Raw genomic sequence first — 21530 nt, 5'->3', positions numbered from 1 at the left:
CTCCCCAGTGTGGTGGGGCTGCCTCCTGTCCCAGACCAAGAAGATGCACTATCTTCACACACACATTCAAAGCGGCAGCCTCAGGTCACCTTAGAGGTTTCTCACGGTTTTCTTTGAGGTTTTTTTCCTATAATTTTTCTTGAGTTAATCTTAAGAAAGGGAACTGTGCTAATTCAGCATCTTGTTAGCCATTATTTGAAGGTTTTTAATCTATGAATTAATTTATTTATTTCTGTTATTATAAAAGAAAAAAGAAGTAGAAATGAGAAAAATGTAACCTTAGGTTTATCTTACCAAAACTTATATTTGTAGTATGGTAGAATTCCTGTGATTTTGCTGGCTGAGGGAGCTTTAGTTCCTCTGGATAATCATACCAACATGATGCAATTGAGGTTGAATGAGGAACTAAATTCAGAAAAGGAAAGCAAAGGAGTCACGGGACTGGGTTGACTATGAAGACATGGAGAGATGTGTCTTGACATGTCTAGGCATGGGTTGCAACCTTCCTAAATCTTCCTGCAAACTTGCTTCTCATTTCTGCTCAGCTTCCTTTTCTCATTAGTGCCATTCAAAGATGTTTTTAGTTCTTCTCATTTCTTTGGTCTATTAAGACAGATGTTGAAGTGGCATGTTTATCAGCAGGCAGAAGTGACAGTGATTCTTTCCACATGAATAGCTGCAAATGAACACTGGCTTCTGGAACTTACCTCTTGGTAGTCTGTCAGGATCTTAACTGCTTCCCTCTCCCCAGTCCCCAGCATGGCCTGGGGTGGATTCTGAATGATGCTCTGGGTTGTCTTTTTCATTCTTTTTTATTTCTTCACCCAGAAGAACAAGTGGGTTTTCATAATAACATCCTTTCCCAATAAGGTCTGCTCGCCTACAAACTTTGGAGAGAGAATGTTTACCTTCACGAAAGATTTTCTTAGCATAATTTGGAATCTTACTCTAAAAAAAAAAAATCCGCTATGTCCTTTTAACAGAATGTGCGAGTTGATTGGCAATAAAAACAGGGGATAAACTGGTTTTTAAGAAACACTTATTTATAAGGCCAAGAATGACTGTTAGGGAGCTCCTTTCTAAAGTACTGCATTTGATAAGAAGTGCAAAGGAACAAAGTCAATATTATTACTCAAAATGGATTAAAACTTTAACCCTGAGTCGTAACACCTTCTAGAGTACCATAAGAATACAAGGCTTCTTTTGGACTTGACAGTGCATTTTGGCTGGTGTTCCCATGCAGTGAGCTGACACACTCACTTTGGACACACAGTTGCCCATATACTCTCACACCCACAAACATATATCCCCAAAGGAGATTCACTCTGCAGAGCAGAACAAGGAGGAGACTGAGCATGCAGGGCTCCTCTGTGGCATAGCTTCATGAAAACCAAAGGAATGGAAATATTCATCAGAAAATCCATGGCAACCAAGACAGAGTATGCAGTGATGCCCTTGACTGGGTATCCAAAGAGTGGGTCCCTGCATGTGGAATGGAACAATCACATGTAGAATAGGATAGTTCAAAAACAACTTACATTGCCTGTTTTCTTTTTTCTTGTAGCATGTTTTCTTGTCCACTTATGTTGTGCTTATATGAATATAAAAATACATATGCACGTCCTCACACATACCAGCTGGATGTTGAGAGGAAGAGAGTTGGAATAGTGAAGTGGTAGAGGGACATGGGACCATAATTAAATGCTTTATAATAAGTCTTGGTATGTAGGATAGTAACAACAGTTTTGTTGTTTTACCACATCAACTATATTTCATTCTTCACATTTCTAAGTAAATTTTAGAATCGGTTTCCACCAAATGACTTGTGGTGAATTTGTTTGTGATTTAATCTACAGATGAATTTAGGGAGAATTCATATTTCTAAATGTTGAGTGTTAAAATTCATGAACATGGATTCTTCTTCCATTATTTAGGTCATTTAAACTTCTCTCAATAATATCTTACCATTTTCCATGTAGATGATTTTATATATTTTGTAAGATTTATTCCTAGAAACTGTTTCGTTTTGATGTTTCTGTGAATGGTACCATTTTCTAATTGTTTATTGCTGTTTATCAAGTGGCATTGCTAAATTCACCTCTTAATTAGAATAACTTATTTACTGCTTTTTAAAGATATTATTTTTTTCCAGTCCTATGTCTATTATTTCTTCTTTCTTTGTTGAACTGGTGAAGACTTCCCATACAATATTCAGTAGATCAATTATTCTGATACAATTCTGTATCATTATTCTGATACAGAATTATTAATAGTTTACCTTTTTCTTATGTCAATTTTGATAAATTAAGATTTTATGGAATTTTAAAATTTCATCTAAATTTTTAAATGTATCTTCAGAAAGGTATTTATGATATCCTTTTACCTTTCTAAATGTCCACAGAATCTGTAGTAATAGTCTCTTTTTATCCTTGATATTGGTTATTTATATCATTTCTCTTTTTTCTTGATCAGTCTTGCTTGACCTATCCATTTTATTAAGCATTTCAAAGACCCAGGTTTTGGCTTTGCTAATTATTTCTGCTGTGAGTTTGTTGCTACTTAAGTTTTGGTTTTGTGCTTATTTTTTGCTATTGCCTACTGTCTTTGGAGTAACTTGTTCTTCTAACTTCTTGAGGTGCATAATGAGATCACTTATTTTTAGACTTCTCCTTTTCTTTTTTTTTTTTTTTTTTTTTTTGAGACTGAATCTCGCTCTGTCACCCAGGCTGGAGTGCAGTGGCACAATCTCGGCTCACTGCAAGCTCTGCCTCCCAGGTTCACACCATTCTCCTACCTCAGCCTCCCAAGTAGCTGGGACTACAGGCACCTGCCACCACACTCGGCTAATTTTTTTTGTATTTTTAGTAGAGACAGGGTTTCACCATGTTAGCCAGTATGATCTCCTGACCTCGTGATCCACCTGCCTTGGCCTCCCAAAGTGCTGGGATTACAGGCTAGACTTCTCCTTTTCTAATATATTTATTTAAGGCTGCGCATTTTCCTCTAAACACTGCTTTAGCTGCATACTACAAGGCTGTATGTTATTGTTCAGTTAGAATTATTTTGTGATTTAACCTTTGACCTATGGGTTATTTAGAAATATATTTCTAAATTTCCATACACTTGAAATATTTCTAGCCATTTTTTGTTTTGGGTTCTAATCAATAACAAAATTGTGTTTCATTGTTGTCACAGAACATTATCTGTCTGAGTTCAATTACTTGAAATTTATTGAGAGTCTCTGTGACCCTGCACATGGTCAGTTTTGATTACTATTACATGTACACTTGAAAAGAATGGTACATTCTGCAGCAATTTAGTGCAGTGTCCGGTCCATGCCAACTAGGTCAATTTTGTTCATGACGTTATTCAAAATCTTCTATAACATTACTAATTTTTTTTTAGTTAACAAGTTATGTAGTGAGGCATATAAAAGTATAGAAACATAGGTATGCACCTAGGTACTAATTATTTTTCTTAAGTGAAAAAGTAACTGGAGTCCAGTAATTTATCTCAATCCATTTGTGCATCTGCTTTAAGCAGATGTAATTAGAAACTGTAGAAGTAAAATTCTCTTTTATTTATAGCATTAACAAAAGGTAAAAGCTACATAAGTAGGCTATTCTTGCCAGTCATAATTTTTGTTGGCACTGTTCTTGTTTTTGGTTTGATGGTCACTCAATGAGGAAACCGCATGCCCCAAAACAATGTCTTTCCCAGAAATTCTTAAAAGCAACCATCCATACTACCACTAAACTCACGCATCACTCTATCAAATTTCTGTCATGTGAGAGAGAATATTCACACTGTGCTGTTCAGAGTATCAGACCAGCCTGATTACAATGAAAACATAGAATTTTCCATCTCACTCACTATGTGTGCTCCTCTACTCAGCTGCTAGATTGATCTTTCTAAAATGCCAATCTCATCATTCTGTTCCTCCATTTTAACATTCTCCAGGGGTTCCCCATTATCTCCAGGAGAAAATTACGTTTCTTTAGCTTGAGATTCTAAGTCTACTGTGGTGTAGTTCCTACCTTCTTCTGTTTTATCTTTTGACATGCCCCTGAATAGATCCGAAAAGATCTATTCTGAATAGATCCGAAAAGATCTATTCAGAATAGATCCGAAAAGATCTATTCTGAATAGATCCGAAAAGATCTATTCTGAATAGATCTGAATAGATCACTGCCTTCAGTCTGCTCTCTCCATGCAGAGTCTGCCGTTTCCCTATCCCATCCTGTGTGCCTGGCTGACCCCTACGTGGCCTTCAAAATGGCTCTGGTCAACTCCACTGGGGAGGGCTTTGTTATTAGAAGATTCCTCTCCTCTGTGCTTTCTTAGCCCCCATCACACCTCTGCCATTTCGCTTACAGTACTGCATTGTGGGTGCTGGTTAGCTTTCTGTCTTCCCTACCTGAGAGAAGGCACTGCATTTCCCCACTTTGTATTCCTAGAGCCTATCTCTCCCAGTGCCTGCACACAAAAGACACCCAATGTTGAATGTTTTTCAAGTGTGGCCATCTTAATCAGCTGTCATTAATTATAGAAACAAACAATGGCCAGAAAAATGCTTGGGCGACATCATTGGATGGCATTAAAGCATAAGACTAAAAGTCATGTTGGGGCATCCCATTTGGAAGAGTTGTTTTAAGTTATTTCCTATGGCATTTAGGTAAGTGGCAGAGGACAGGAGTGACATGGAGGAGGCAGGTGTATGAAAAGGACACAGAGATGAGTATGCCATTCGAATACATGGGTGTGATGAACTGAAATGAAGTTTTTTTAATTCAAATGAGTTTTTAGGGCTCATGATCCATTGGGACATGTAGAGAAAGTACTGTAAAAGATCCAGTTCTCTCTCATATCCTTTCAAACAAAACAAAGCCTTTCTGAGACAGCAGTACTTGTTGGTTACACTGGCATTTTAGGAGCTGCCTCCCCATCCTCAGAGGGAATAACCTTGGGCAGAATAGACAAACATGAGAAAGTATGTTTCCATAGCTTCTTTTTATAGTTCATTTTTGTTTGTGCAAAAGAATGAAATTCTAGTAGGGTCTAACGCTCAACAAATGTATATGTTTTCAAGGCATAGGGTTATAGGGCTTTCTGCGACCTCACTGGGGTGGGGAATAATGCCTAGTCCAGTATAAGGCAGTTTTCTAAATTATAAAGTTGAACCAATAAGTTGCTTTTTAATGAAGCTCACTCCATTGGTCCTAGGAATTATCTTTGTGGAAAAAAAAGAAATATCTCTCCTCCCTAACATCCTTTTAAATTACAAAATACAGTGCTCTGGCCTTTCCTCACATAGTTCCCCTCTTCCAACACCTTTGTGCATCCCACATGTTGATTGGTGTGGGGTCAGGGAAAGTCAGCATCCAGGGCTTGCTCTGGATCTGAGGGCACAGGGAACTGAAGAGATTCAGTATCTCATCATATGCCTTGCAGGTAAGAAGCATACAGAAAGCAAAGAGTTTATGCCAAGAAATGCAAGAGTCATGAAAAGATGCAATGGCTCATCCACAATGAAATTGCACACTGTCTTAACTGAAAGGCATCTTGCCCAAGTTGGAAGGCATAAGCACTTCCTAAAATGGTGTTGCACTTCTATACTGGAACTATTATCTGGCAGCCGCAGTGACAGAAATGGATGGAGTGCTGGAAACTATGAACATTCATTCTCTCAGAAGAGAAACCTTATTAATATTATTATTATTTGTATATTTTACTACTTCTTTATCTTCCTTCCTTGTAAATTTATTTCAAATGCTCATGAAATAAATTCCCCTTAGGCGTCCAGACCAAAAATTCCCCTGGGTAGTATTAAAACACCAGATCTCCATCTTTCCCAAAATATAGGCTGCAGCATACCATGGGACCTGGCCTCTGATGACATTTGCCTTTTAGATGGAATGAATTCACATGAAAAGCATCTAGACAACTTTACTAGGAAAACAAAGAAGAGCAGTTGAGCCCTCTGGCCTCAGCTAGTCTTTTCCAGTTGAACAAAAATACTTTATGACACGGGTATGAAAGATCCTGGCTAATTTTCAGACAACCCTTCTTAAGATAGATTAAGATCTAAGGAATACCTTCACTATAATGACAAATAGAGAGGGGTCCTTATTCTCATGAACTTAAATTGGCCAATGATAAAAGAGCTAATTTGAAACTCTTTTGCCCAAAGAATAGCCATTTCACCAAGAGGTAGGTAGGATATTGCAGGGCAGGGCTGGATATTCCAAATGGAATGGATAAAGAGCTAGAGAAAGGTGGGCTGAGGGGCCTATGGAGCATAAGCACCTGAACACTATGCTAAAGCTCAACAGAATTTGAAAAGGGCATCTGGAATCACTAGGCTTTGTGTGGCAGCTACATAAAGCAGAAAGTTGGCAGCTGCAGCTTGTATCTGACATGGGTGACACCCAAACAGGAGATGGGTATATACAAAGCTGGTCACCACTTAACTCTTTTTAACAATAAGTTCTTGTAGTCTTTCTATTGTCATGTTTTTTTCTTTTTAAAGAAACTTCTTATTGTGTTGATTTGGGCTTTTACCTTTGTTTCAGAGATCTATGGTTTTTATTTGAATTGTATTGAACACACAGCAGATGCTCCCTAAAATTCACTTCTGTTTCCATTAGTGATTTTTTTTTCAAAAGTGAATCCTTTCACATTTTGAATGCTGTATTTTCTTCTGTCTTTATTGCTGCATCTCTTCATGAATGTTTTTTTCTGTTTCATCATCCTTGAGTAAAGAAAGGTGAATGTCAGCTGGGTGTTCTTCCATAAACAGAGTGACGGGTTGTTCTAGGTTCCCTCACTGTCTGCCAGGAAGTTGATTGAATCTTCTGCTCATCTCATAAGCTGGAAAGACAAGGTTACATATAAATTTCTAGTGCCTCCCACGCATCCAAAAGGTGCATTATTTCTGTGTCATTTCCTCTCTGGATCTGTTGAAACCACTTGGCTAGGGTTTTGCTTTCTATTTACAGCTTCCTGTTGGGTCAGAACTTCACACTGAATGCATAAATGTGACTGCCTAATGTCTGCCTGGCACCACTGGTGACTACATCAGGGAGAAGCCTCTGAATGGCTGATTTTCTGCTAATTGTGGCACAAAGCCTGGGTCTCCCTGATGGAGCCGATTTCAGTGCTACTCATTGGAACAGCTGAGTGAGATTCTGAGTGAAGCTTTCCCTGAAGGCCCCACTCCTGTTCTGGCCCTGGGGTCCCAGCCCCCTGATCACAAGGTGATATGAGGCCCCTTCATGACTTGATTCTCTCAATACTGTGCTTTCCCAGGAGTGGGAATTGTTAAAAATTAGTGGCTATACATCCATAGTCCATATAATGTCCTTAATAATTCCAATTATTTTTCAACTGATGAGAATTAGCTTTTAGTTTGTAAAAGTGGGAGAGGAAGTGTTTGTATGAGAAATAGGAGATTGTCCTAGTAAAAGGAGACGTGTCAGCTCATTTTCATGTTTAGTTGTCCTTGTATTATCAGCATTTTATTTTATCTGTCTCTTCTTTCCAGAATCTTTTTAAATTACTTGTCCATTTGGTACAGTTTGAGTTAGTTAAATCTAGGTCATGAATCAACAATCCATTTAACTGGAGACTCACGAATTCACTCCCTTGGAAGACCACTATGCTTAAAGTTTTTTTTTTTGTTTTGTTTTCTGGAAAGGATATGAATGATAAATTTTGAAGTTGTTGACACCTGAGAATGTATTTATTGGCTTCTTATGTACTTGGTAACTCTGTAGATGTAGATATAAATGTCTTGAAGTTTCCCATATTATTCTAAAAAATTGGTACTGTTATTAAATTGCTTTTTGATGTTTGACATGATAGAAGTAGATGGCCAGGACAATTTTTTGTTACTTTGTAAGTATTATATTTCATTTTCTCAAAGATTTTCAAGTTTGTTTCTTTATTCTTTGAAATCAAAAATTACAGTAGCATACATTTGATGTTTTCATTTACTTTTAAAAAATTGTATTTGATCCCTTTTCATCTGCTTATACAGGTTTTACTTTAGCCTAGGAAAACTTATTCAATTAAAGCTGCTTCTGTTGTTTATTTCCTATGGAAGTTCTATTATAGGTAGATAGGATCTTCTGGCTTTTACTTCTATTACTCTTATAATTTTTCTCATCATTTTCTTGGTTTTTGTCATTTCCTCTTAGGTTCTAGAATTGAGATGGATTCTACTAGAGTTACATGTCAGTTCCTGATAGAACCTGTAAGCCCCAAATGGAGAGAGGCATTTTTAAGAAGTTTAATTTTACTCTTATTTTTGAGAGTAAACTTTAAAAAGTCTAATTTTACTTTCATTTTTGAGACTAAACTTTGAAAAGTTTAATTTTACTCTCATTTTTTCGTTTGGGAGTCCAAACAGCCTAGGGGGTAGCTGGGCACCTTGAGGTGAGAATCAGAACTGGAGGCAGACTTAGCCAGGAATGTGTTTTGCTAAAGAGCTTCCAATCCTTATTTGGAGCAGCAGTCAGAGCTCCCTGCTGCTGTCTCCCCATTCTTTGGCAGGCTGGCTATCCTTCTGTGTGAGTGACTGGCATGCCCTTCCCTGCCAACTCCCTGTCTCGTGCTGCCTCTGAAATTCAGAACTCTTCCCAGTGCTGCTAATGGCATTGCCAAGGCTGACCTTCACCTCCAAGCCTGCAGGGGCCTCTGCTGATTTCCTTTGCATATTTCCGTTTGATATATTGCAGATTCGTAATTCAGGTAGATACTACCTGAATCTAATGTTATTTGTATTTTATATCATTGAAACTCCTGGAAATTTTTTTATGGTTGACCCTCTTGCTTACTTTTTAAGGTTGATCCAAGATTTTTTCTCATTCTTTATTGTGGGTCATTTTCATGCAAATCAGGAAGGGAGTAGTCTATACCTTGCCATGAAGGCAACCTATTTGAGGGTATTTTGATGTCAGGAAGGTGAGAACAGATTGCGTATACCAACGGGAAGTGGAGATTTGACAATCATTTTAAATATCTTGCTAGAATTTTTCTCATTTGGTTATCTGTGGTGATCAAAGTCATTGAATAATGACAATAGCTATAACAATTGCCTTTTCAAAGAACAACCGTGAGTCACATACTCTATATCAATTTCATTTAATCTTTAGGTCAACTTTAGAAATTTCATACTTTGCTCTTCATTAAGATAACACTCAAAGATGTTACATAACTTACCTAGGGTTGCACAGCTAATAAGTTATGAAGTGAGCTTCAAACCCCAGTTCGTCTTCAAAGTCTCTACTCTTTTCATTGCTGGTTATCAAACTGCCTGAAGAGTTGCCCAATCTCCAAATCTCTGTGGTATTTACAGTATTCTCAGTTACCGCATGTTGATCATCTGTAGTCATTTTATTGTTCTCATGAATACTAAGTCCTCTGTGCAGATAATGTTCATATAAATAACAGAAAAAACATGTTTTATTGCTTCTCTTGTATAGTCTGGAATTCCTCAGTTTAAAATCAATCCTCATATTTTCTTTTCTTTTTTAACTAGGGTATTTATCTCCTCTCAGAGTGATTTTTTCTGTCCAGTAAAACAATTTACTTTCATCTATTCCTTCTGTAGCCCTCTTGTGGTTCTCAGTGGTTTATATGTTTTCATCTGTCTTGGGACATGCCTGGGTCATGGGGCTGCCATTATCTGGGGCCACTGCTGGACCAAGTGCCTTCAACAGAGCAGAATCTCAAGAGGTATTTGGTGATTTTGCTGCTGGTCAGGCTTTACTGCATCCACATAGAACAAAAAAGATGAAAATTTGAGAAAAAGCAAAATCATTGATAATTTAGGATTCATAAAGTTAAAAGCTAGCTAGAAAGTATGGTCAGTGCCTGGTTGGAGAGAAATTTTTTCTTCTTACTTCACAATGGCAAAAATGTGTACATTTATTTTATTACCTGCTCCTTTGGTCCCATAATTATTTTCCTTTCAGATGTATCAGAATAAGTGAGAATATTCGATGACTGTAAAATGTATCACCATAGTTGTAGGATTATTCTTTGTTTCCTCTATTCTAATGAAATTATGTCTTTTTATTTTTCTAGATTATGGTCTTTGGTCAAACAATTAGAGAGAGGGGAAGCTTCAGTGGTAGATCTTAAGAAGAATTTGGAATATGCAGCCACAGTGCTTGAATCTGTGTATATTGATGAAACAAGGTAAGCTAAAAATAACAAAAGAGATTAGTATAGTGATAGTAAATTTTCTCTTAAATGGCTTTTCTGAATTGTCCCCCATGCCAGGAATGGGGTGACATTCAAATTACTCATCTTTGAGTTTTAGTTTCCACAAACAAAGAGGATAGATTTGGACAAGTCACTTACTCTCTGTACCTCCTCATCTATAAAAGGAGCTAATAGAACAAATCTCATATGGCCGCCATGACAAGGAAGTGAGATCATGAAAGAGGAGAAAAACGAATTTTTAAAAATCCACTAAGATTTTAAAAATCAGATATAGAGCTCCATTGTAATTATTGTATGTTGTTAGTGTTAGTCTAAAAATTGTGTTTATGTTTTAATTCATAATGTCCATTAGTAAATGGAGGCTCCTGAAGTGATCGAGAAGCATGTGTTCTCTTAAGCACCCAGCATTCCCTCTTCAGTCTTACGTATGTCACTGATTTACTTAGCAGGTTTATTCCACTTGAATTATCTAAACGTATTAAAGCGGTTTCAGTTACTACATATGTTTGAAAGTTATAAAATTGCATTTCTTTTGAAAAATGTTGAAATGTTGAATATGAAAGGTGTGGTTTTCTTTTCCCCTAATTTAGACAGGCTTCTCTGTCAGTATTTGTGATGTCTTTTATTTGCCAAATTCCAATCTGAAAGTATTTCACAGTAATCTAAGATTTGTATGGTTTACTATTATTATTTTTGCTGACACACTTGGTTTCTAATTTAAGGAAATTCGATATCATAGCTTTTTTCCAAATGTTATGTTTCCTCCGCTTACCTCCACCCCAATTGGTAAGTCTAAAGGAAAAAAAAAATCCAAACACCTTTACATTGGCAGCTACTTTTACTGCTGATTTTTAGTTGGGTTTACTGTAAATATGACATGCTATTTTAGGTTTTATTTTAACATTGCTCTTTGTGTTCGATTCTAGTGGTCTGACCTATGAACAAGTTTGAAAAATCAGCAAAACACAGCTATTAGATGATTAAATCATTGTGCGCAAATAAAGAACTGCATTATTTTGAAAATTTTCCTTGAATTTAGACATTTAAATTTTGGTAGCAACCTGGAAAGAATCTTAATTGTCATCACTTAGGATCACTACTTCAGAGGACTGGGTTGCTGTGATTTGGTAAATACTTTGCAAAGTCTCTTAAGTATCCATTTATATTTTTAAACAAAATAACGTCACATGGTCCATCTATGAAATAATACAAGGCTCCCTGTGAAGGCATTTTTAAATAGAAGGTTTAAATTTCACTCAAATGCCACAGAGTGCTTCTAGGTACAATGGACCAGTTCCTTTGTCCAGTCTGGCAGAGAAAACCATCCTGAAATATCAGTGGAAGCCAAGACCATCACGAAACACACATGGCGAGCTTACATAAGCCTTACCAAAAAGGCACTGTATTTTTTGTGGCTAATTTAATTTGGTTTCTTTGCACCTAACATGCAGGTGAGGCAGAGAGGAGCAGCTGCTTTGAACAGAGAGCTCCAACTTCAGATTTAATCTCAGTGTGCTGATTCTGTTTCTTGTGTTCAGGAGACTCCTGGATACAGAGGATGAGCTCAGTGACATTCAGTCAGATGCTGTGCCTTCTGAGGTCCGAGACTGGCTGGCCTCCACCTTCACGCGGCAGATGGGGATGATGCTCAGGAGGAGCGACGAGAAGCCCCGGTTCAAGAGCATCGTTCACGCAGTGCAGGCTGGGATATTTGTGGAGAGGTAAAGATGTCATTCATTGTCATTTAGTGACTAAAGCAGCCAAAGCAACACGTTTCCAATAACTGGAAGCTTTGCTTTAATGTAGTTTTCCTATCTTTATAAATACTGAAAATTGTGGGTAGAAACAGATAGTCTTGAATGAGAAATGGCAAAAACATATCTATTTTAATCTCTGTAGCATCATGAGGAAAAGCTTTTGCTTTTGCTCAGAATTTTTTTGTTTACCAGAGAAGATTTAGTTTGAGTTCAGTCTCTAATTTTTAAAGCAGGAAATCATCTCATCTATCATCTTTTGAAATAGGTGGATGATGTCTCCATTTGAAACATATCTGGGATGCTTTGAGGTTGCTGACCCAGGGAAGACAGTTCATTTCAGTGGTTTGAAGTCCCCAAGACACTTCAGTTTTATTAGCTATTTTACTCTTTGAAATCAAATTGACCTCCTTACCCAGCAATAGATTCCAGAAATAGATATATTCTTCCTATAATCCTTATCGTGTAATTATACATTTTAGAAACACCACGGTAAGTTTAAAGATTACCTGGGACATTTTTCCTTCTCGTTTTTGACAGTTCTAAAGAACAAGCTATTCTAAATGGGTTACCCATAGGAGTTCTTCATTCAGGCTAAATTACTACTCTGCTTGCTGTCTATTCTGTACTATAATTCACTCTGGCAGAAGAAGTGACCCGTTTAATAATTTAATTTCCAGTCTGGGGCCTATAGAGTTAGGTTTTTTTTCCCCCAATGGTTCATATGTTTGGGATTGCTTTAATTTCTTTTGAATTTAACACTTAGACCACCTGAGTGAATATTAAAAATGTCAAAAAATGAATTTTAGGTTCTTTGGATCACCCCACTTGACTTATTATTTGTCAATACTTGGTATGAGTCTGTGGATTACAAATCCTACTTTATAAGATATCATGTTGCATTTTTCCCTTTTGACTTTTCAGAATGTATAGACGGACATCAAACATGGTTGGACTGAGCTATCCACCAGCTGTTATTGAGGCATTAAAGGTAATACGAGTGAAAAGATTTTACAATGTACATGGTACCTAATAAAAAGTAGAGTTAAATTTGTTAGAAAATAAGAGGCTTTCATTTACAGTTACTTTTCCAGTTATTCCTGACTTTATTCTTTCATTATCTTTTTATTATTTGTTCTAACAGTATCACTGTCTTTTCACCCTTCATCTTCCCAATTTAAAAACAATCAAACTCTGTGTGGGTTTCATTTCTTTCTAGTACTCTAGAGTAGTTTAGATTTTATACAGTGATCTGTCATTATGAGAGTTATCTGATTTTGCCATACGAGATCAAATATGTCATGGCTATAAGTATTCAGCATTAGGAGGATCTTCAGTATTTGCAGTTGTCCCACTATCTGATTACCTACTCCAAGTCCATTTTATAGATGAAGAAACCGAGACTCAGCAAGATTTAAAAAAAGAGTTAATTGGAGACAGAGCTAATGTTTGATATCAGAGTTTTCAGCACATGGTAAGCTCTTAGTAATGTTTTACTGCATGAACATATGGCCTGAGAGCCCTTGTCCCATCTATATAGCCCATTGTTTTCCAAAGACTGTCATTGAGCCAAATGTTCCCATGGAAGTCATACAAATGCTTGAGTTTAAATGGGCTAAATCCTGCAGAATTACCTCTAGTCAGGCAAGTTCTTGGAATTGTATAGAATATCTCCAGGAGCCCCAAAGCAGATGCATTCCTGAAGGCATTGGTCTGAGGGTATTTGAGATTTGCTAAACTTGATTTGGCTTCTGGATTCCAATGTGTTGCTGATCCTGTAGCCCAAGATCACTGAGTTTGTTGACATCACATGTTGTCTATGTATGGACTTGGGCCATGTGCTTAGGGACATTGTAGCATTTTGACCTTTGCTAAAGCCATTGTTTTCTTTCTCCAAAACCTGAAAAATGTGATATTTTCAGAAGCTAAATTACCTATTCATGGAGTTAGGGGGTGGGGAGTGCTTCTTGATTAATTTAATGTCAAGAAAGAGCCCCTTGGGACAATCTTGATTATGTATTCATAGGCCTTTCTCTTGTCTCAGAGACATTTACTAGCTGAATTTGAGAGACCATATATATACACAGATTCTCATTTCTCCTTTGTTTGTCTCTACCCTTTCCGTCTCTTCTTACCTAATCTTAAAAGCAGGAAGGATACTCAGGAAGGACCCAGCAAGAAGATGTGTCTTTTCTCCCATTCCTCTTTAACCCCTAATCTGATGCCCAATACATCAGTGTAATGTACAGTGATATTTCCCATTTTAATCAGTGAAATCACTTCAGGAAATCTGATATTTCTTAACATCCACCATGAAGTTGTATTAATTTTCATAATTGAACCTGAATGTTCAATCAAACTCTTAGAAACATTAAAAGCATCGTTATTGTCTTTAATTTTTTCCTTTATCAGGAACATAAATACAAGAGGGTATACTGGTACCAAGACACTTACGAAAATGTTTCTTCCAAATTGAAGCCTCTTTTCTATCCAAATTGAAGCCTCTTTTCTATGCAGAATAACTGAGAAAGAATTGGAACAAACTGTGATGTGCATAAATTGTTATTTTATACTTAGAGAGAAGAAATTCTCAGATGCACACATGTTGTCTGAGGGGACAGGTACTTAGATTATTCAGATAAGGAAGACCTACTAGCTCTCTAAATAAATTGCTACTTCTCCTCACATATATTGTTGATATGTGCATTAAAGCTGAAGCTGCTATTTCTCTTGGCTATGTCCCCCATTTACTGGGGAAGTTCAAAGCTTTTTACAATGTAATGTTTTTTCCACTTCTCCAGAGGCTGATTTTGTTTGCAATGAGTTGGAGTGATCACAGATATAGACTCTTTTGTTTCTTTCTTTATGTACTACATGTTAGAAAAAAGATTATTTCCACTTCATTGCCAGAAGGTCATATGGAATCATTACTGCTTTCTTTTATTACAGAAATTTTCCCTAAAGACTGAGAGAATACAATTCCCTAAAATAATCCTTATGCTACTGTCATGTTAACCTTTGTGGTTAACGTAAGAACACGACATAAAATGATATTTAAGTAAGATAATAATGTACCAGTCTCTAAATTTGAAACATGTTGCATTATGTTATTTTTACTTTTTCCATTATATATATATATATAGAGAGAGAGAGAGAGAGAGAGAGAGATGTAAGCTTCTGACTTGAGGTGTTCTACCTCTTGTCTTCTGAGATTAGCCTAATGGAAATGTAGCTGTGTGCTCTTCTTTAGAAGGGCATCTGTTTTGTGACTCAGGAAGTGACACCTTGGAAAGACTCCAGGCTTAAAGTGGGAGGAGATGAGGAGGTTCATGCTTCCTTTGTGTTAGACTAACAGGAAGTTCCTGCAATTTCTCTACAGGAAGTGTCCTTGGGCAAAATTTGGTGAATGAGGAAGAATGGTTGAAGGCAGTTAAACTGGGTACTTGTTAAAAATGCGGATTACAGGCCCCACAGCAGGATTCTCTGGAGTCCCCACTGGAGAATCCATATTTTGGCTAAGCCCCTCAACTGGTTCTGAAGAACATTAGACTGAGAATTACAGCTAAGCCTTCCCTAACATGAGGGACCAAAAAGGACATCCATCTCACTGTCTCTATTTGCTCATCCTCTTTGTTCTCTAAGTCCTCATATTCAGAATAAATCTTGGCTTTTTATCATGATAATCTCTTTATTTCTAGTGATAGAGAGCCCTTTCCTTTCTGGACACTAGGATTAAAAATTATCAGAAGTGACACAGCGTTTTCCAACCTACTGAGTTGTCAGTGAATTTTTTCCTTAGGACTAAAGATAAGACAATGTATGTGACTCATGGCAGTGCCAATGATAGTAACCAAGGTAAAGCTTTAGGTCTTGGGTTAATCTTAAGTGTCCTTGCTGTCTATAGCCTGGGCCCTAGTGAGATATTAAAGGAATGAGGCCTGGGTCACAGCACATATTCATGGCATTTACAATTTCATCTGTTGGCAGTGAGATCATTAAGGGTCATTGGTGAGGTTATTACCTGGCTCTGCTACCTTATGGCGCTAGACATTTCAATTAATCTCTCTGAGGTTGCCATCTATAAAACTGGAGAAAGTAACACCTATCTCTAGACTTGCGAGGTTTTGCAAATGCGTGTAAACACTCACACTGTGCCTAGCACAGAAAATGTGCTCACAGAAATGTGGCTGTCACTATTTCTTTGGTTATGTTAATGGAGGGGCAGTTATTGAAGACTTAAGTGAGGTTACCACTAAGTGTGAATTGGAACAACTCAATTTAAACCCCTCCGGAAAAGTCTGATTTTCCTATATACAATTCTATTTTCCCTGAAAACAGTTTATTAGCATCCAGGAGGGAGACCCTTGATGGCCTTGGGTTGAATTTGACAGTTGGAATGTTTGGTCAGGAACAAAATTGGGATGGATGGATTATGTTGAAATTCAGTGAGGGCTGGGGTGAGAGTCACTCATGAGAACCAAGGTCTCTACCAGTGTACCATCTGACACCTTGCCTGTAGGCAGTGTGGTCTCATGTGAATCCTTGCTGTCAAGCTCAAGTGAATATGCTTCACCTAACCACGGGAAGTGAGATTTTGGTGCTGTGAAAAACCAAATGACTGTTGCTTTAACCATTGCTTAAACAAATCTTTGTTTACTACATCCACAAGAAGTTGGTTACGATAAGCCAAAGCTCAACAGACTGTATTTACATATATTTTGGAGTAGCTATTTACAGGCAAAGACTTTGAACTTCAGGGATGGTATATAAGGTGTGTGTTCAGTTTAGTTTTTCCTTTTACTTTTTTTCAGTAAAGTGACTAACAGATTTGAGGACAAGATCCCAGACTAGTGACTCCAGAAATGGTAGCATTTTTCTGTCATATGAAATGAATGTTTTCTTTTTGGTTTCAGCTCAGCAGTTTCGATTGATGTGGCATATTGTTTTGTGTTCTACATCATGCATGTTTCTGAACACTTCTAAATGAGTTAACATTCTTAACTGTAAACTTAGAGGAAGTCATTGGATAGTGTCAAGGGATTGCAGAGAAGTTCAGAGAAGAGAAGCACCGTAGGCTGTAGTGAATTAAACAGTAGCTGCAGGGCTTAATGGAAAGCAACTGATCTTAGGCGTCCAACCTATGTTTGTGTTCTGGCCCTGCCTGTATCTCCAGCACTTAACGCACCTTGGGTGTTAGGGAAATTAGGTAATTTATCAGTTTTCTTATCCATAAAATGCGACTAATATCTATCACTTAGAGTTGTTTTCAGGATAACTTACATATTTATCACCAACCATAATGCCTGTCATACAGTAGGTACTCAATAAATTATGGCTATTTTTATTAGTAATAAGACTATTTAATTTTTTTAACAGTAGATACTATGTAGACTAGCCAGATTGGAAAAAGTTTGAGAGTGGAAAGTCTGTTGGAGTGTCACACTGTGAAATCTCCAGTGAGGGCTGCAGGCGGACTTGAAAGTGAGGAGATTGGTAGGTGTGTAAGTGTCTGTGGGCTAATGTGTTCTTTCTCCCCACCCTGTCCTGCAGGATGTGGACAAGTGGTCCTTTGACGTCTTTTCCCTCAATGAGGCCAGTGGGGATCATGCACTGAAATTTATTTTCTATGAACTACTCACACGCTATGATCTGATCAGCCGTTTCAAGGTCAGTACCTCTTTAAAAAGAAAAAATAAATAAACTACATGCATATGTTTATCCTCATATGACTTTTGGGTTCAGACTCTTTTAATATGCGGAATGAAAACTGCTCCAGGTGACTGAGGAAGCATCCTTCGGATAGCCACTGCTGTGAATTCCTCTGTGGAGGGTGATTTTGATTGCGCCCTTGCTGGTGGGTCTCAGCGGCATGGGAGAGACGGGAGAGACCCATTTAGATTCTGGTCTTCCTGGAAGTACAACCCAAAGCCTGTAATAACCAAGCTCCCTTTCAGGCTCTGCCCAAAGGTCTCGTTTCCACATGACTTTGTGTCCTATTGACCAACGCTGTCAGAGGGGCAGTAATGGAGACAGAGTGAGCATCTGCTGTCTCTGTAAACTTTTTTTTTTCCCACCACTTGGCTCATTCAGACAAATACTATCACTTATCATCTGTGACAGGTCATTGGTATTTGCCAGCCATTCATGCTTCAAATTAATTCTTTGACTTTACTAAAGAACTTGAATCGTTTCCAGTGTTCAACTCCCTACAGCCTTCTAATACTGTAGACTCTCGAGGTGGGGTCAGATCCTCAGGGAGTTGATGTAGTCATCTGCCAACATCTATGGTATCAAGCTCCTCTGACTTCCCTCATCAAAGGGATGAGCCTCTGGAAAACACAAGTCTTTTTCTGTACAACATATTGATTTCTCCGGAGATGTGGTTCTTTATTTTCTCCTAGGGACTGTGTATTTGGAGAGGTATCTATTTTATAATTGGTACAAATATTGTATATATTTATAGGGTACATGTGATATTTTGTTACACGCATAGACTATGTAATGATCAAGTCAGGGTTTTTGGGGTGTCTATTACCCGCATTATTTATCATTTCTATGTGTTAGGAACATTTCAAGTCCTCTCTTCTAGCTATTTTGAAATGCACAATACATTCTTGTTAACTGTAGTCACCCTACTCTGCTACTGAACATTAGACTTTAATCCTTCTATCTAACTGTATGTTCGTACCCATTAACCAATCCCTCTTTATCACCAACCCCCTATACCCCCACACACATCCCAGCCTCCAGTATCTATCATTCTACTCTCTAACTGCATAAGATCAACTTTTTTAGCTCCCACATGTGAGTGAGAACATGTGCTATTTGTCTTTCCATGCTTGGATTATTTCACTTAATGTAATAACTTCCAATTCTATCCATGTTGCTGCAAATGACATGATTTCATTCTTTTTTATGGCCGAAGAGTATTCCATTATGGTTGTATACCAAGTTTTCCTTATCCATTCATCCATTCGTGGACACTTAGCTTGATTCTATATCTTAGCTATTGTGAATAGTACTGCAATAAAAATGAGGGTGCAGATATCTCTTTGATACACTGATTTCTTTCTTTCTTTCTTTCTTTTTTTAATAAATACCCAGTAGTGAGATTGCTGGATTGCATGGTAGTTCTACTTTTAGAATTTTTTTTTTGAGAAATCCCCACACCGTTTTCCATAGTGACTGTACTAATTTATATTCCCACCAACATTGTAGAAGTGTTCCCTTTTCTCTACATCCTCACCAGCACATCTTTTTTTTTTTTTAACCATAATAGCCATTCTTACTGGGGTAAGATGATATCTCATTGTGCTTTTGATTTTCATTTCCCTGATTATTAGTGATAATGAGCATTTTTTTCATGTACCCATTGTCCATTATATGTCTTCATTTGAGAAATGTCTATATCTTTGCCCACTTTTTAATGGGATTATTTGTTATTTTTACCAAGTTGTTTGAGTTTCCTGTACATTTTGGGTATTAGTCTCTTGTCAGATGAATATTTTGCAGATACTTCTCCTATTTAACAGGTTGTCTCTTCACTCTGTTGATTGTTTCCTGTGCAGAAGATTTTTAGTTTAATATAGTCCCATTTGTCTATTTTTGTTTTTATTGCCTGTGTTTTTGAGGTCTTAGCCATAAAATCTTTGCCTAGACCAATTTCCTGAGGTGTTTTATTCTCTTGTAGTTTTATAGTTTTGAGTATTATGTTTAAGTCCGTAATACATTTTGGGTTGATTTTTGTATATGATGAGAGATGGATGTCTAGTTTTATTCTTCTATATATGGATATTCAATTTTCCCAGAGTTATTTCTTGAAGAAGGGGTCCTTTCTGTAAGTTTTTGGTGCCTTTGTCAAAAATCAGTTAGCTGCAAATATGTGGATTTATTTATGGGTTTCTTATTCTATTCCATTGGACTGTGTGTCTGTTTTTATACTAATACCATAAAATACTATTTTTATACTAATAGTATAAAAATATACTATTAGTATAAAAGTATACTAAAAATACTATTTTATACTAATACCATAAAATACTATTTTATACTAATACCATAAAATAATATATAGTGTTTTGGTTACTATAGCCTTGTAACATATTTTGAATTTATGTAGTGTGATGCCTCCAGCTTTGTTCTTTTTGCTCAGCATTGCTTTGGCTATTTGGGCTCTTCAGGGGCTCCCTATATATTTTTTCTATTTCTGTGAAAAATGACATTGGTATTTTGATAGGGATTTCATTAAATATGTAAATTACTTTGGGCAGCATGGTCATTTTAACAATATTAATTTTTCTGATCCATGAGCATGGGATGTCTTTCCATTTATTTGTGTCCTCTTCAATTTCTTTCATCATTGTTTTGTAGTTTTCCTTAGAGAGTTCTTGTGCCTCCTTGGGTAAATTTATTCCTAGGTATTTTTTTTTTTGGTTGCTATTGTAAATGATATTGCTTTCTTGATTTCCTTTTTCGGCTAGTTCATTGTTGACATATAGAAACACTACTGACTTTTTAAACTTTTATTTTATTTTATTTTATTTTTTAAATATAGAGATAGGATTGCACTATGTTGCCCAGGCTGATCTTGAACTACTGGCCTCAAGCAATCAGCCTCCCAAAATGCTGGGATTACAGGTGTGAGCCACTGTGCCCAACTGGTACTGATTTTTGTATGTTGATTTTGTATCCTGCAACTTTACTGAATTCATCAGATCTAAGACTTTTTTTGTGGAGTCTTTAGGTTTTTCTAGATATAAGATTATATCGCCTGCAAAGAGAGAAAATTTGACTTAATCTTTTCCAATTTGGATGCCCTTTATATCTTTCCTTTGCCTGATTGCTCTGGCTAAGACTTCAAGTACTATGTTGAATGGAGTGGTGAAAGTGGAGATATTTATATTGCTCCAATTCTTAGAGGAAAGCCTTTCAAAATGTCCCCATTCAGAATGAAGTTAACTGTGTGTTTTTATATATGATCTTTATTATATTGATATATGTTCTTTCAATTCCTAGTTTGTTGAGAGTTTTTATCTTGAAGGGATATTGAATTTTATTGAATGTTTTTCTGTATCTATTGAGACTATCATATGGTTTTTGTCTTTCATTCTTTTGATATGTGACGTATCACGTTTATTGATTTGCATATGTTGAACTATCCTTGTATCCCTGGGATAAATCCTACTCAATCATGGTGTATAATCTTTTTGATGTGCTGCGGATTCAGTTTGCTAGTATTTTGTTGAGGATTTTTCATCTATGTTCATCAAGGATAGTGGCCTGTAATTTTGATTTATTGTTGTTGCATCCTTGTCCAGTTTTGGTATCAGGGAAATGCTGGCAATGTAGAATTAGTTAGGGAGAAGGAGAAATTGCCCTTCAATTTTTTGGAATAGTTTGAGGAGAACTGATGTTAGTCCTTCTTTGAAAGTTTGGAGGAATTTGATAGTGAAGCCATCTGGTCCTAGACTTCTCTCTTTCAGGATAATTTGTATTACTGATTCAAACTCATTACTCATTATTGATCTGTCCAGGTTTTCAATTTCT

General features: G+C 36.9%; 1 protein-coding gene across 14 annotated transcripts in view; it reads left to right on the top strand.

Annotated features, from left to right (window-relative positions):
• PDE1C (phosphodiesterase 1C) overlaps positions 1-21530 on the top strand; it is a 799595-nt gene that overhangs the window by 536749 nt on the left and 241316 nt on the right. For all 14 annotated transcript variants that reach the window (XR_010112580.1, XM_034963890.3, XM_063605671.1 and 11 more), the window contains 4 exons: positions 10090-10203; positions 11769-11951; positions 12909-12975; positions 17535-17651. Coding sequence is in view for 13 of the 14 variants with exons in the window: in XM_034963890.3 (XP_034819781.2) it covers positions 10090-10203; positions 11769-11951; positions 12909-12975; positions 17535-17651 (481 nt within the window). In the remaining variant the exon portion in view is untranslated. The remainder of the gene's footprint in view (positions 1-10089; positions 10204-11768; positions 11952-12908; positions 12976-17534; positions 17652-21530) is intronic.

The sequence above is a fragment of the Pan paniscus genome, chromosome 6 (genome assembly GCF_029289425.2).
Source record: "Pan paniscus chromosome 6, NHGRI_mPanPan1-v2.0_pri, whole genome shotgun sequence".
NCBI classification, from domain to species: domain Eukaryota; kingdom Metazoa; phylum Chordata; class Mammalia; order Primates; family Hominidae; genus Pan; species Pan paniscus.
This window is presented reverse-complemented; position numbering and strand designations above follow the sequence as displayed.